General features: G+C 42.7%; 1 protein-coding gene across 5 annotated transcripts; it reads left to right on the forward strand.

Annotated features, from left to right (window-relative positions):
• The first annotated feature begins 4,522 nt into the window (after positions 1-4,522).
• On the forward strand, positions 4,523-14,526 carry LOC123046406 (protein EXECUTER 1, chloroplastic). Of its 5 annotated transcripts, none has more exons than XR_006422304.1 (13): positions 4,523-5,244; positions 6,436-6,552; positions 7,433-7,498; positions 8,094-8,200; positions 8,864-8,942; positions 9,549-10,259; positions 10,760-10,871; positions 10,969-11,135; positions 11,792-11,866; positions 11,943-12,035; positions 12,123-12,241; positions 13,993-14,198; positions 14,370-14,526. XR_006422304.1 is itself a non-coding variant. In XM_044469771.1 (12 exons), the coding sequence occupies exons 1-11, from the start codon at positions 4,531-4,533 to the stop codon at positions 12,213-12,215; spliced, it is 2,334 nt and encodes a 777-aa protein (XP_044325706.1). In that variant the 5' UTR covers positions 4,523-4,530; the 3' UTR covers positions 12,216-12,241; positions 13,993-14,526. The 5 variants fall into 5 exon arrangements, 3 of the variants coding, with proteins under 3 accessions (XP_044325706.1, XP_044325727.1, XP_044325720.1); XR_006422305.1 differs by having other exon boundaries at positions 14,450-14,526; XM_044469771.1 differs by having other exon boundaries at positions 13,993-14,526.
• Positions 14,527-14,925: the final 399 nt, after the last annotated feature.

The following is a 14,925-nucleotide window of genomic DNA, read 5'->3' on the forward strand; positions in this document are numbered from 1 at the left end:
AGCGTCATCGAACCTTAAGTGTGTAGACCCTACGGGTTCGGGAGACATGCAGACATGACCGAGATGTTCTCCGGTCAATAACCAACAGCGGGATCTGGATACCCATGTTGGCTCCCACATGTTCCACGATGATCTCATCGGATGAACCACGATGTCAAGGACTCAATCAATCCCGTATACAATTCCCTTTGTCTAGCGGTATGGTACTTGCCCGAGATTCGATCGTCGGTATACCGATACCTTGTTCAATCTCGTTACCGGCAAGTCTCTTTACTCGTTCCGTAACACATCATCCCGTGATCAACCCCTTGGTCACATTGTGCACATTATGATGATGTCCTACCGAGTGGGCCCAGAGATACCTCTCCGTTTACACGGAGTGACAAAATCCCAATCTCGATTCGTGCCAACCCAACAGACACTTTCAGAGATACCCGTAGTGTACCTTTATAGCCACCCAGTTACGTTGTGACGTTTGGCACACCCAAAGCACTCCTACGGTATCCGAGAGTTGCACAATCTCATGGTCTAAGGAAATGATACTTGACATTAGAAAAGCTTTAGCATACGAACTACATGATCTTGTGCTAGGCTTAGGATTGGGTCTTGTCCATCACATCATTCTCCTAATGATGTGATCCCGTTATCAACGACATCCAATGTCCATGGTCAGGAAACCGTAACCATCTATTGATTAACGAGCTAGTCAACTAGAGGCTTACTAGGGACATGGTGTTGTCTATGTATCCACACATGTATCTGAGTTTCCTATCAATACAATTCTAGCATGGATAATAAACGATTATCATGAACAAGGAAATATAATAATAATCAATTTATTATTGCCTCTAGGGCATATTTCCAACACATAGCACTATAGGTGGAATAGAATGGTGGTTGTGGAGAAGACAAAAATGGAGAAGATAGTCTCACATCGACTAGGCGTATCAACGGGCTATGGAGATGCCCATCAATAGATATCAATGTGAGTGAGTAGGGATTGCCATGCAACGGATGCACTAGAGTTATAAGTGTGTGAAAGCTCAAAAAGAACTAAGTGGGTGTGCATACAACTTGCTTGCTCACGAAGACCTAGGGCATTTTGAGGAAGCCCATCATTGGAATATACAAGCCAAGTTCTATAATGAAAGATTCCCACTAGTATATAAAAGTGACAACATAGGAGACTCTCTATCATGAAGATCATGGTGCTACTTTGAAGCACAAGTGTGGGGCGTTCGATCTATCAATCTACTACAATTTATTCACGTCTGTTTTGCCAATTTCTGGCACCGTTACCCGAAAGGGATTGACAACCCCTTTAATACGTCGGGTTGCGAGTAGTTGTTATTTGTGTGCAGGCGCTGCTTACATGTTGTTTCTTGGTTCTCCTACTGGTTTGATAACCTTGGTCTCATCAGTGAGGGAAATACCTACCATCGTTGTGCTGCATCATCCCTTCCTCTTTGGGGAAATACCGACGTAGCTTCAAGCCGCATCAGGTGGGAACTTGTACTTGTACTTGCGCTTATTCTCACCCGCTATCTGTGCATCCGTTTTCATCGAGTATTTTAGAAAGTACGCATTCATCTTGTCAAATGTGTATTGAACTATTGCCGTCACGGGTAATCCACATGCACCTTTGAGCACCCTATTGAAGCATTCGACCATATTGCTTGTCATTTGACCGTACCTTCGGCCATCTTCATCAAAAGCACGTGCCCACTTGTTCCGGTATTTAATGTGCCTATTGAGAAAGTCTTGACCCCCGGGATCAAGTTTTTTGTGTGCGAGTAATTTGTCGAACAAAGTGGCGAACCGCTTGTCGGAGAAAGCGAGACAACAATCTTGAAGATCATCGGCCAACTCCTTAAGGCCACATGCCCTATAGAAGTTTGAACAAAAGTGCCTCATGCACCATCGATGGTGCAACAGAGCATGCCCGAGAATGTCAATCTCCACCGCGTTAAGAATTCCTGGATGCTGATCCGATATGACACAAATTTCCCTCTGAGCGGGTAACACCTTCGTCCTCAAAAGACGCAAAAACCACTCCCAGTTGTCATTGTTCTCCATCTCAACCAAAGCAAATGCCAATGGCAACACCCGATTATTGGCATCACTTGCTATCGCAACCAACAAGGTGCCGTTGTATTGTCCGGCCAAGAACGTGCCATCAATGGCGATGACCGGCCTACAGTGTTCGAAAGCCCTCACACATTGCTCGAATGCCCAAAATGCACGGCCAAATACTCAGACTTTCCTTCCGTCATGAACCGTTGTTTTTCCCCATGAGGCTCGACCACATGAACAATGCCCGGGTTTGTGGCGGCCATGGCTAACAACAACCTAGGGATTCGGTTGTATGCTTCCTCCCAACTACCATACAACATCTTAAATGCGGCTTGCTTCGCCTTCCATGCCTTGCCGTATTTCACCTTGTAATGAAAGATGGCTTTCACAAGGTCAATGACATGTTGGATGCTCATTTGTTGGAAGTGTGGATATTGAGTTGGAGAGCCCGTAAGCGATGAGCTCGGACGTGAGTTGTCTGTGGTCTTGGGACACAACCTTGCCATCCACCCTTTTGCCTCGGCACATGTGAGTTGGCACACAACTCACTACGTGCCAAGTGGGACCTCCTTTCCATGGTCTTGCACGCACAATCCACGAAAATTCTTCATCTTCACATGCACATGCATCCGTGTAGCGCACATTGATGTCCGAGTTCACCACCTTGTGTGGACGATAATGCGTAACCGAGTAGTTGTCAAGACACATCTTCAATTCCAACAAGGTTTCAAACTTAGACCCTTTAGCAATCCCGTTCTTGTCGTCTTCCAAATCACGGTGAGATCTTGGCCTAAACCCAAGAGATATACCTTGGCCACCATCTACCACGGCTTCATCCGCAAGACTAACATCCTTGAACAATGTAGTCCGATGATCCCGCCCCAAATACCTTCTCGAAAGTTTCGGCCTACTTCACCGTGAACCTCTCCTCATCAACTTATTCATCGGGACCTTCGTCATCCGAATCCGATGCATAGCCACAAGAATAAGGGACGGAATGGTCCATTCTCTCTTGCAAATGATATTTGTCGAGATCACCCACATTGTTGTCATGGAGATCAACTTCATTGTCATCGTCCGCGTACTCATCATTCTCCTCTTGCAAAGCTTCATTTTTGGTTGTTTGGAAACGGGCTCAATGCTGGCCTCACTTCTTGGGTCAAAAGAGGTTCAATAATTTCATCTCGGTTCAAGGGCGGGGGGCTACTAGCAACCAAAGGGGAGTGGTTCCGGTTCAAGTCCAAATGCAAACTTGAATCAACCTTCTTCGTTGCAAATAACTCAAGAGCCTTGTCTAGTGATTCAGCCGTCGTCTCCTTGTATGCAACCCAACGTTGCTCCGAGTTGACACGCATTGTCTTTCAACAGATGTGCATTTCAAAACCAACATTATGCCTTTCCTCCAACTCAATGATATCACTAGGGTCCATCCTATTCAAACAATAAGAACACCATAAGGATAACCCTAACATTCTAACAAGCCTAATCATAGGAAATTGGCAAACAATATCTCACATCTCCATGCAAATATCTAGATCCATACAAAACTAGGGTTTCCCCAAACTAGCAACAAATGGGCAATTTGTTAACATTACTTGGATCAAAACAAGGGGATCAGAGAAGATTACCTTGAGGGAGGGTTTGACTTCGAAATCCATGGACAAACTCTTCAAATTTGGAAGATTTGGAGAAGATTTTGAGAAGGGGAGAGAGGGGCAAATCTCGGGTGGGAATGCTTTGGGGGTTGGGGCGTGCGTGGAGAGAGTGGGGGAGGGGGACCGGCCAGCCAACTAGTAACAGACAGTGCTAGGCGCTGCACTTTACACGTGCGGCGCCTAGCTCTGAGGCGCTGCACTGCTGGGTGCGGGCCCAGGGGCTTTCACGATCAGCTGAGTGAAATAATTTTAAGGACAGTTCATTTTATAAATTGATTAGTGCATGTACAATGGTGCTATCTTAGGAGTGCCACGTAGGATAAATGATGAGGTGGAGAAGAAAGAACTCATAAGAAAAGGCTTGTCTTCTTTTATTTAAGATAAGACAAGAGATGATCTCTTAGCACAATTTATCTTATCATGTTTTAAGAAATTGTTAGTTACTGAAGATAAGGCTAAGATATAATTTATTGTAGACATATTCTTTTATCATCTCTAAATTATATGCAAGACTTAAAATAAAACTGCTTTATTAACCATTGTACATGCCCTTACATTCACAAGTTAAAATTGTCAAATTTGCTGCGGACGGGACCCCTCGGCTCATTCGGCCGGCGCGGACGACACGAGGTGCATTCGAGAAGCCTCACTCTTGAAGAACGTGGCCGGACCCCACCAACCATCGTCCTTTGTACCGACACTGTGAGCGGCACAGCATTTTCCGAGGACACAACATCTAGCCGCAAAAACTCGGAGCCCGGGCCCGCAAACAGGTTTCGCTCGCCCGGGGCCCCCACCCGTCATGTTCGCCCCCCACGAGGTTCGTCTGCTCCCCGCGAAAGTCTTATCAGTTACGCCCGCCCTCGACCCAATCCACAGGAAAGGGGGACAACACAAAGCCGACCACGCGCCACGAGCGCACGAGCACGATTCATCCGGTGCGTCGCGCGGCGGCTTCCATCTCCGCGGCCGTGCTGACTTCGCCTCCATGGCGTCCGTCTACACCGCGCCCCGCGCGCCGCTGCCCGCCACGGCCGCCTCCTTCCCCTCCTCGTCCTCGTCCTCGCGGCAGCTGGACCCCAACCCTAGCCGATTCCTCGCCGCGCACCGCGGCCAGCGCCTCCTCCGCGTCCGCCGCCTGGCGGGCGCCGCGCCGACTCGCCGCGCCTCCGACGTCGCCTCGGTGTTCCGGTGCGGCGCGCGCAGCCCCGGTGCGGACCCCGGCGGCGAGCCACGCCGAGGCTGGGACGCTCTCTTCCACGATGCCCTCCAGGGCGCCGTGCGGCGGTGGAGCGAGTACGTCAGGAATTACTGGCCCTCCGCACACCCCTCGAAGGAGGCGGGCCTCGCGAAGGGAGCGGAGAGTTCTCACGAACTGGAGGAGAGAGGGCAGGGAGTGGAGGAAGACGGTGAGGAGGTGGACGTGGTGCAGGAAGCAGGGAAGTGGAGCTGGGAGAGGTGGAAGCAGCACTTCGCCCTCATTCAGGAGAGCGAGCGCCTTGTTGATGAACTGCAGGTTGATTTTTCTCACTGATCAGTGACTACTTGTGAATATGGATGAGGCTTGCACAAAACGCACCGTTATTGATTTTTCATTACATGTGATTACAAACATGGAACGTTTAGCAGTACAAATGTCTCCATGGACCATGCCCAAATTCCATATTTCCCCTTTCTTCTGCCAGACCATCTATACTTGCCTTATCCCAGGAACTAGTAGCATGAAGGAGTTAGGTTCTGAAGAAATTTACCTAGTGCGGATAAGCTCAATCGATGGCGATTAACTGTTCTGAAGAAACTTACTCCTTAGGGAGCTGAAGCACTACTGAAGCCAGACTCAAACTTAAACTGGCTTCTTTGGAGCGACACATTTTTTCTCTCAAGTATCAATGTGACTTAGTCGCCAAAGTTCTTTCGTGTGTTGAAACTACTAATGTTGTGTTAGGTCAATCCATTGATGGTAGGCTATATCTTGGGCTTAGCACCATAACATGTTCCGTTTATGGCCTATGCCATCTGTTACCATGCCAACAGCATGTGGGAGATACCGTGTCAACACTTGTATTGATGGTTTGCAATGCTTATACGCTTTTGTTAATAGGCTCAATGGTCTAATAGATTCACAAAGCATGCATCATACCGTTAATAGGCCCAATGGTTTAATAGATTCACAATCATACCGTTGATAGGCTCAGTGATCTAATAGATTTACAAAGCGTGCATCATACTGTTGTTTAGGCTGATAGAACACCTATGCTTTTATTGTAGAGCTGGGACTACAAGTTATGGTAGAAACAATGATCATATATGAGTTACAATTTGGACTACCTTTCTGAAATCACACTACCAAGCTTCATGATTGGCTGCCATATATTAATGGCAAAAAGGTCTTACTTCATGGCAGCATAAAGAAGAGCCAGGAGCTTATTTGTATTTTATATGATGTTTGATGTTTTTAAAATTGTTTTTCATTAGGTGTGCCAGTTTTTTTTGTATCTGGAATTGTTTGGAACCATTGAGTGCTGGTTGTGTCGTATCTGTATATGACTAATTAAAAAAATGTATGTGCAATATTAGGCATAACTTAATTCTTTGCGCATTGCTGATATACCATGTGCATATTTTGTTTTTTGTCAAGATATTTTTCCTCTTAATCGATTGCTTCTATCAGATTGTAAATTCCTGATGGCCATGTATTGTGTTTCAGCTACAACTCCGCACTGCTGTGTGTAGAGAAGACTATAGGAGTGCCCACAAACTGAAGTTAGCTATTGCTGCTACATCAAGAAATGATACTGTCGGCAGAGCAATATCTGAGTTACATGTAAGAAACCGCAAATATCTGCTCTTTTGTCTGTGTATAGTTAATGATGAATGGCACCTTTGATCATTTTAGTTCGCTTGCGACATCATGTTTCCTCTATTATTACTTTAAAATATCCTAGTTATGTGCCTGTCAATAGCTAGTGAAATAGTCCTATGCTACAGGGGGATGAATGTCTGGCATGCTTACTGCTTTGGGTGGAAACAGTAGCTAATAACTTATCTAATAACTGAGATAACCCAATTATGGGGGCCATCAAGGCATACTCTCACCGAAAATTTCTCTCACCTATTTTATTTACTTTCCCCATCTCAATCAGCAATATCAGACATGTCAGGTGTTGAAATGCCACTGGTAACAGAGTGACTAACTTTCACCAGTCACTGTTTCATATCAGTGTTGCAACTGGATGTGACAGGCTGTTCAATTTTATGTTTTGTGCTATTGGGCTGTTATGAACCAGCGGCAACAAGGCTGAGCTGGAATTCTTTCACACAGCTGTCTAGAAATTGGCAACTGTTGCATCTGCTTGGAGGATTAAATTGTTGGATAAGGAAATGAAATATGAAGTGATGGTGGTTTGAGCCCACGTCCTGAACAATGGAGCAATTGCACACTTGCCTTCTGGGTTTTGTGCATAACTTCAATTCATCATGTACTAGTTCTGCTCCGGTAATCCAACCAGGGACCATGAACTGGGAGCCTGACCGAGCCATCTACCTGTCCAGTTTCCATAACTATGCTGTAGATAAGAGGAACCAATCTGAATGCTTTCAAGTAGAGTAACTGATTTGATTCATGATACCATGTGTAGATTGATAGTATGATATTATTAATTTGATAATTGAGCACCGTTTATCTAATGTTTTAACTCTTACAGAGGGCCATAGAAGAGGACCGCTATGTGGATGCAGCTTATATTAGAGACCACGCTGGTGCAGGACTGGTTAGTAACACAAAGGCTCAACAGTCTGTTAATTTTTGTGTTGTTAGACTCTATGCCTACAAATTAGCAACTATGAAATATGTAGCATGCAGTATCACATACGGAGTACCATTTTAGTTATGTCTGGATTAAGCCCAAGTTAAGCTGAAGAGGTATGGTATGGTATGACATCACATGCCCACTGGCTATAAACACATGCCACATATCAGACCGTTGCTTAGACCATGAGCAAAACACCATGCATTCTTGAACAGAGGGATTAAAAGAGGGTAATCATGTTACCCATCTTAGTTAGTACCCCCATTGTGGCTTTTCTAGTTGATTCTACTGTTAGCACTGTTGTTTATGTATGACGATTATGTCCCACAAGGCCATAACTGTAGCCTAGCAGCTTAAAGTTCAGGCAGGATAAAGTCATGTAGCAGGCTACCAGCTAATAAGCCTGAATCTCTTGTTTTGGAAACTGGAATGCACATGAATTTGCACGTGTTATAAAAATATAGCCTTGTAAATGAGTAGCTTTCCCAAGTTTCTGTTAGTCATTGGACTCTAGTTTATGGATATGCCATTACCTGATCCTTTAGAGCATATGCAGTTGGGATGGTGGTCTGGGATTTCTGGAAGTTTGTCTGATCCATATGGTCTTATAATCCGTATAAGCGCTGAACATGGTCGATACGTGGCAAAAAGTTACGATATCAGGTATTGCTTTTTCTGTTTATTTATTATTGACACTCAAAAGTTCATGTTTGGTATGTCGAAACTACAAAGTTTTCTTGTCCTATATTGCAAGTTGTGTGTATTTTCTTTGATCAATCATTTCCTAGGTGCACTTTCAGTACATGCATTATGTTTATGGATGACTTGAGTTCTTAGTTTTGTTCCTATTAATGTTGTTTTGAGAAAGAGATGAAAAAGAAAATCCCTGTGGTAGAGTGGGTTAGTTACTCCAGGGTGTTCACTCTGAAGGCGCCTATGCCATTATAGAATGACGGCATGTTAGTTGGAAATTTTGGTCACGAGTGTTACTACTAGAGAAATGAGACCAAATAAGGAGGTGATAGAAAACATGGTAGTGAAATCAGTAAGCTTATGCTGAAGAAACTGGGTTAAATCGTTATTTTCCATTGATGAAACAGAACTTGGATTCTTAAGAATGACATTGTTATTTTACCACATGAAAGAAATAGCAATATCCATTAGTTCTCTCGGTCCCACCAGGGTGGGCCCCTCTGGGGCAACAAAGAAATGAATAAATATTCATCATATTATTATGGAATGGGCTTTCCATGAAATGAATAGTATCACGTGTGTTTTATTTGCTAAAATACCCTTAGGTTTTAATTCTCTCTCACGTATGTTCAGGCAGCTGGCTTCAGATGGCCATGGTTACCCTATATTCGAAATTTATTTTGCAGAGGCAAATGGAGGATACAACCTGCAGGTATGCTGACTGACACTTCAAAATTAATAATCAACTGAAAAAAAATTCTCATTCCCACTCATCACAAATTGCATGAGTAGAATGCCAAGTTACCGTATTTGCTCATGCTCATGTAAACTCACCATTGCATCCTTTATGTCTTTTGATATGACAATATCATTATAGAGTATCATGATGCCAGTACTGATAGACATTACAATTTTTTATATGCATCTTCGAGTTATGTAGTTGTAGTCCATCCAAGCACTGGTATTTTTCTGATGCACATGAAATGCCATGTTTCGACTTCCATATATATTGTTATGGTTGCAAGGCTTTTTATATGCATCCTTCATAAGTTTGATTGTTTGAGTTAATGGCCTTTTCAGCATAGCTGCTTATTAATTTTCTTATGGCCACTAGTCCGTACCTGTTGATATTGAACTCTGGTATTTATATGGTATCTGGCAAGTGTAGCTGTCCTTTGCTATGACATGATTCCTATACCTGATCTGACCTAGTTTTGGTATAAAACCGTAAGCTTACAACAATTGCTATCTAACAATTTGCTAGCCTTAGTTTTTTTAGCCATGCTCATTTTCTAACAAAATAAAGCTTTTATTCCAGGCAGTGCATCTGAAACCAGATGTCAGTGATTCGGACCAGTTGCAAAACATGTTGAGTGGAAAACTAGATGTCAACAATATAAACATATCTAGCAGTTCCTTAGGTGCTAAACACGAGGAACACGATGAAGGCATAAGCATGGACGATCAAAATAGCGATGATAGTGATGTTGCTGCTGGTCCAGCTGGTTTGAAAAACTTGTCAAATGATTCAACTCCAATTCCCAGGATCAAAATATTGAAGGTAGCGCCTATGGAAAACATCAACCAGGACTATATAATTAAAATATTTGACCAGATTTCAGAGGAAGATGATGACAACGATGAAGCTGAGATCGAAAATGAATCTTCACAAGATATTGGCGATGAAGATAAGAATGAAGAAGCAGGAACAATTTCTGCAGAAGAGAATAATGATGAGTCTGGTGAGGAAAGTGATATTGAAGCATTGTTATCGATTGGAATTGAAGTTGATAATGATAAGGATTTTGCTTCACAGTCCTCACCTAAAACATTTGAACGCATGCCAGCTAAATTAGACAAGAGAGACCGCTTTTCATTTACCTTCTATACTGAACAATCCAGTAAAAAGCCAGCTGCAGAAAAGGCTCAGCAGATTCCGAGGAAACGGGTTGGCTTCCGTACCACTGAGCAGGATGGTGATCTCAAGTTTGATCGTTTAAAGTTGTCTGGGGGCAATAGGAAACTACCGGTAAATATTGTAACGCTGAGCTGCTTTGCAATAGCTTTGGAACAAAGAACCTACTATTTACTATGGACTTCTTATGCTATTTAAGTTTTTCTTTAAATGTTGCTAATCTGCACAAACTGTTAAAACATCAAACTGTGCTTTTTATAAATTTCTAGGTAATTGGTGAACTACATTTTGTAAAATGCACCACCTTTTGTCTTGATGATAAAATACATCAATTAAAAAAAATCTGCAAAGTACATATAATATCTGCCTTTTGAAGTCGGCTATTGGTTGTTAAGTAAAGTAGTTATATGTGTCGAGCACCTTTTGACATGAACACACTATGAATCGTTTTCGTACCACTACTGTTTTTTTTTCTCTCCAAAGTATTTGAAGACAAAACATATTGACTAATTCATTAAGCCCTGAAATATATATTTATACTGGGCATGTATTTTCTAATAGTGTTGCCGAGTCACATTAAGAAAGAAGACTTTTTCACCTCAGCTTATCTGCAGCAGGTACTACAACTTGGTATTAAGCAACTTAATAACAAGGTTCAGCCAAAACTATATGGAGTTACCCACTTCAGCCGTATTCAGATGCCCATCTCTTCAGATCCTCTTAGTGGTTATATTCCTAATCATTTCTTCAACTTAGCTTTTCATGATATCATTATCTGCTGTCTCTCTTTTATGGTATTGGCTGAAAAGGTACTTCTTGGCAGGTCTATACGAGACTGCATCTGGGTTTGACTCAGAAGTTCTTAGTTTACAACGGAAATTCGGTCAATGGCAGGAGGAGGATTCATCTGAGGAGCACTTGGATCTTAAGTTTTATGAGTATGTCGAAGCTGCAAAATTGACTGGGGACAATCTTGTGCCAGCGGGTCAGGTATTATTATGCTTTGATTTATGTCCTTCTCATTTGCAGTGGAAATGCATCATTTTTTGGGTACATTGATGTTTAATTTCGTATTCACTAGTTCTCTCTGGTAAGAAGTGTGAGTTTTCATGCATTGCACATTCTTGAATAATTGTGTAATACCTTTGTTTTACAGAACATTCTTAGGGGTACCACACTCAATATTTGGAGTTGCACACCGATACTTTGAATTTTTCACGTCGAGTCTCCTTGCTATGTTTCTTAGTTGCATTGTGGGACCTCTCTTGTCTTTATGTGGTCATGTAGAGTAATTGAGAGTTCGATTACTAGAACTGATTAAGACACCTTAATTCCTGTTGATGTCATTCTTGCTCACATTATTCTGATCTTGGAGATGGTTATTTCAGTTTTACGATGATGCATATTTTATGATGTTGAAATAGTTATGCAATATTTGAACTGATAAGCACTGATATTAATTAAGTATTGCCACACATAATAAAATGATCTACACAAATTCAAATTAAGTGCTGGCGTGGATATTAACAGCATGTGGTAGTTATTTTTCTTAATTAGTATATGTCCACTCGTAAGTAGATATTCTATTTTCTTTTGTAATAATACCATTACTAACTCAATCCTATTTGATATTATTTGCATCCCAGGTTGTCTTCCGTGCGAAAGTTGGCAAACACTATCAGCTTCCTCATAAGGGGGTCATCCCTAGAGAACTTGGAGTGGTATTTTCTGTGAGAGGATTAATGATTTTACCTTTTCACCATCAAACTGCTCATCTTATGTTACACTATGACACAGGTTGCTAGGTATAAGGGGCAAAGGAGAATTGCAGATGCTGGCTTCAAAAATCCTCGATGGGTTGACGGCGAGCTTTTGATACTAGATGGAAAGGTGAAATCATTCATACAAAGTACATATTTGTTTGCATATTATTATTCATTATTTGTTTTGAACAGATTTCCTTTGTGCAATTTGTAGTTCATCAGAGATGGTCCTGTGATAGCTTTCTTCTACTGGACATCAAATCTCCATCTTTTTGAATTCTTTAGGCGGTTGAGTCTTCCTGACTAGTTTCATTTTAAGAGACGCAGTTCAAGGTGAAGTGAATTTCATCTTATCTTGGTTTACTATACAACTACTATTGTAAATTAATGATAATGATCATGTCCTTTACTGTTGCGTCTTGTTGCACTTGCTCAATATTGTTAATTGTTCATTCAAAAGTGGTTTGTGTTGGCTTTGATGATCTTATGCGTGTAAATTACTATTCATTCTAAATGCGCGTAATCTTTGTGTGAGCCAATTAGTATTAAATTGGACAAAATCTTATCAGCTGAATGTCTTTTGTGAAGGCAAATGGTGCTCAGTCATAGGGTAAAACACAGAGCCAAAGCCAAAACAAGTGCATAAACTTTCTATGCCTATTTGGCTAAGATAAATATAACTGCTTTTTGGGTGAGTTGCTACTGAAGCTTCTTTATAGGCAGCCACCATGGTTTTGCTATGGCCTCTTTGTTTTTAGTCAAGGCTGTGTTTGGTTGTTTTCGCTTGTTTTGAGAAAAAGGGTATTTGGTCTATTCTGGTTGGTCTGAGCATTTTAGATTGATAGATAGCTCAGAGAAAACATGATTATTGTATGGTGGTGCACTTGTCTTTTTTTGCTTTGTGAAGAATAAATTACTTTAGCTGTCACCTGAGAATCCTACCATGTTTGATCCTTATTTTAGTACAAGTACAGGTTCTTAAATAGAGAGATGTGCTGGCAGACTGATGTTGCTGATAGTTGAATGCAGTCCACGTTACATTGTCAGGAGAGACAGCCCTTTAGGCGGTGCAATTGATGGAACGGGGCCTTGCTAGCCCATTATGCTTATATAAGTAGCTGCCGTGTCATTGATTACACAGTGTTGGACTGCTCTTCTTGACTGGTTGGTGCTTGTTGGAGGAACTGTCTAGCTCTGCCCTCAGTCCAAGAACCATTGTGTTCCCAGAGACCACATGATCACAAGCTTCCAGTTGTTTGCCATCTGACGGGAAGGACACTCCCAAAAGACCACCTGGGAGGTCCTTTGTACAGAAGCAATTGACCGGTCGATCTGTGGGAACCCAGGACAGTCCCCAGGTGGACTTTTTTTGCTCTACATTACTCGCCCCAACAGGCAGTATCCTCATAATTTGTACTAGGCCATGTTCCTATAATTGACGTTCTGTTAGTGGATTTGTCGATTGTCATGAGCCTACAAATGGTCCGCTGCAGGCCTGTAACTCGAACTCAATCAATACGAGACCTATAGATCCTGAGCCCCAAGGTTTGAGATCCTTACAAGGGGTGGAACCCGAGGCAGGGGCATGCTGACAGGTGTAGGGTGCGTTTATTTGCACTTGAATCTGTATAGACAGCCCACTCACTTGCACCACTGGCCTATCCAGTTAAGGAATCAGTCACCTAACGCAGGTATCATGATTCGTGGTTTCTTTGTTGTCATTCAAATCACTGAACACAAGAAAGAAGTGCCCAGCAGTGAAAGGTGACCACGGTTTCTTGTAACTTGTTGGGAGCCTTGAGAGTTGAGACTTCATTAGTTGCTTCTGTTTTCACCGGCAACTTGGGTGACTAATGAGCCCTGAGAGGCCATTAGTTGACATCATTAAGCACCTGCGTTGTCATATATCTATGTGATATCTGCAATTTGGTGATACACTACGTTTCGCCACAACTAGAAATACTTGTGATATTGGATCGCGTATGTTGGTTGTCCTTCTCCTCCTAAGAGGCCATTTCTACTTAATTTTACCTTTATTTGATGTCTGCATACAGCAGGAGACTGAATATTGTATTTGTTATCAGGACATTCTGCAATCACACATGCTGATGTACAGTTAACGGAGGTAATGTACATAGTTTACCTTTGGAGCAAATTGGGCTTTCGCCGAGCATCACATTTTCCATATACGGGGATCGTGGCGGAGATGGCCCCACAGTATGGTGGATGAGAGGGTGAAGAAATTTATGACCAGAGAAATAGCTCAAATAGCCCACTGCCAACTTGAATGGTGAGCATTTCTCATTCCACTTCTCTCAGCTGACCCACCCAATTTACGAGTTGAGGCCAAAGACTTGCTGCATTAGAAAGAGCCAACTTATTTGGACCAGTCGAATTGAAACACGTTAAAGAAAGTTATGAGTGGTTTTTCAGTGTTTTCATCGTGGCATTCTTCATACAGGAACCCTTTCGTGAAATATAAGCAACAATTGTGTGCAGATTGTCATGTGGTGTAACTAAGGTCACTATTATTGGTTTCAGAAAAGTGGAGCGGAGCATTAAACTGGTGTATATGTATAAAGCTTAGTGCCCACGTATTCAAGTATGTTAACTCGCAAGCTAGCATTTCCCACCCCTTCTCAAGCATACTGTTAATGATACTCTTTGGGCGGTGTTTGGCAGCCCACATAGAGGCCAACCAGGCCCGTGTGGGACGAAAATAGTCTGTTTGGCTCCCTGCATACACTACTTGGTCTGCATTGCACGAACATTAAAGCACCTTCCAGTCTGGTCCGCTAGGAACGGCTTAATCAATAGTTTCTAGTGTGCCAGGCTCGGCCGAGGCAAGGGAGGGGAACGTGACGCTGAGCTCGTGCGGCCATGGAGATGGCGTGAGCTTGCGCGTGTCTTTGAGAAGTCGACGGCATGATTTTGGCTCACCTTCGCTGATTCGGTCACCCTATATAGCCTTCTTTGTCCCACTGTTGAAACTCACGCCATCCTTCCCCCCTCTTTCG

This window comes from Triticum aestivum, chromosome 1A (genome assembly GCF_018294505.1).
Source record: "Triticum aestivum cultivar Chinese Spring chromosome 1A, IWGSC CS RefSeq v2.1, whole genome shotgun sequence".
In the NCBI taxonomy this organism is placed as follows: Eukaryota; Viridiplantae; Streptophyta; class Magnoliopsida; order Poales; family Poaceae; genus Triticum; species Triticum aestivum.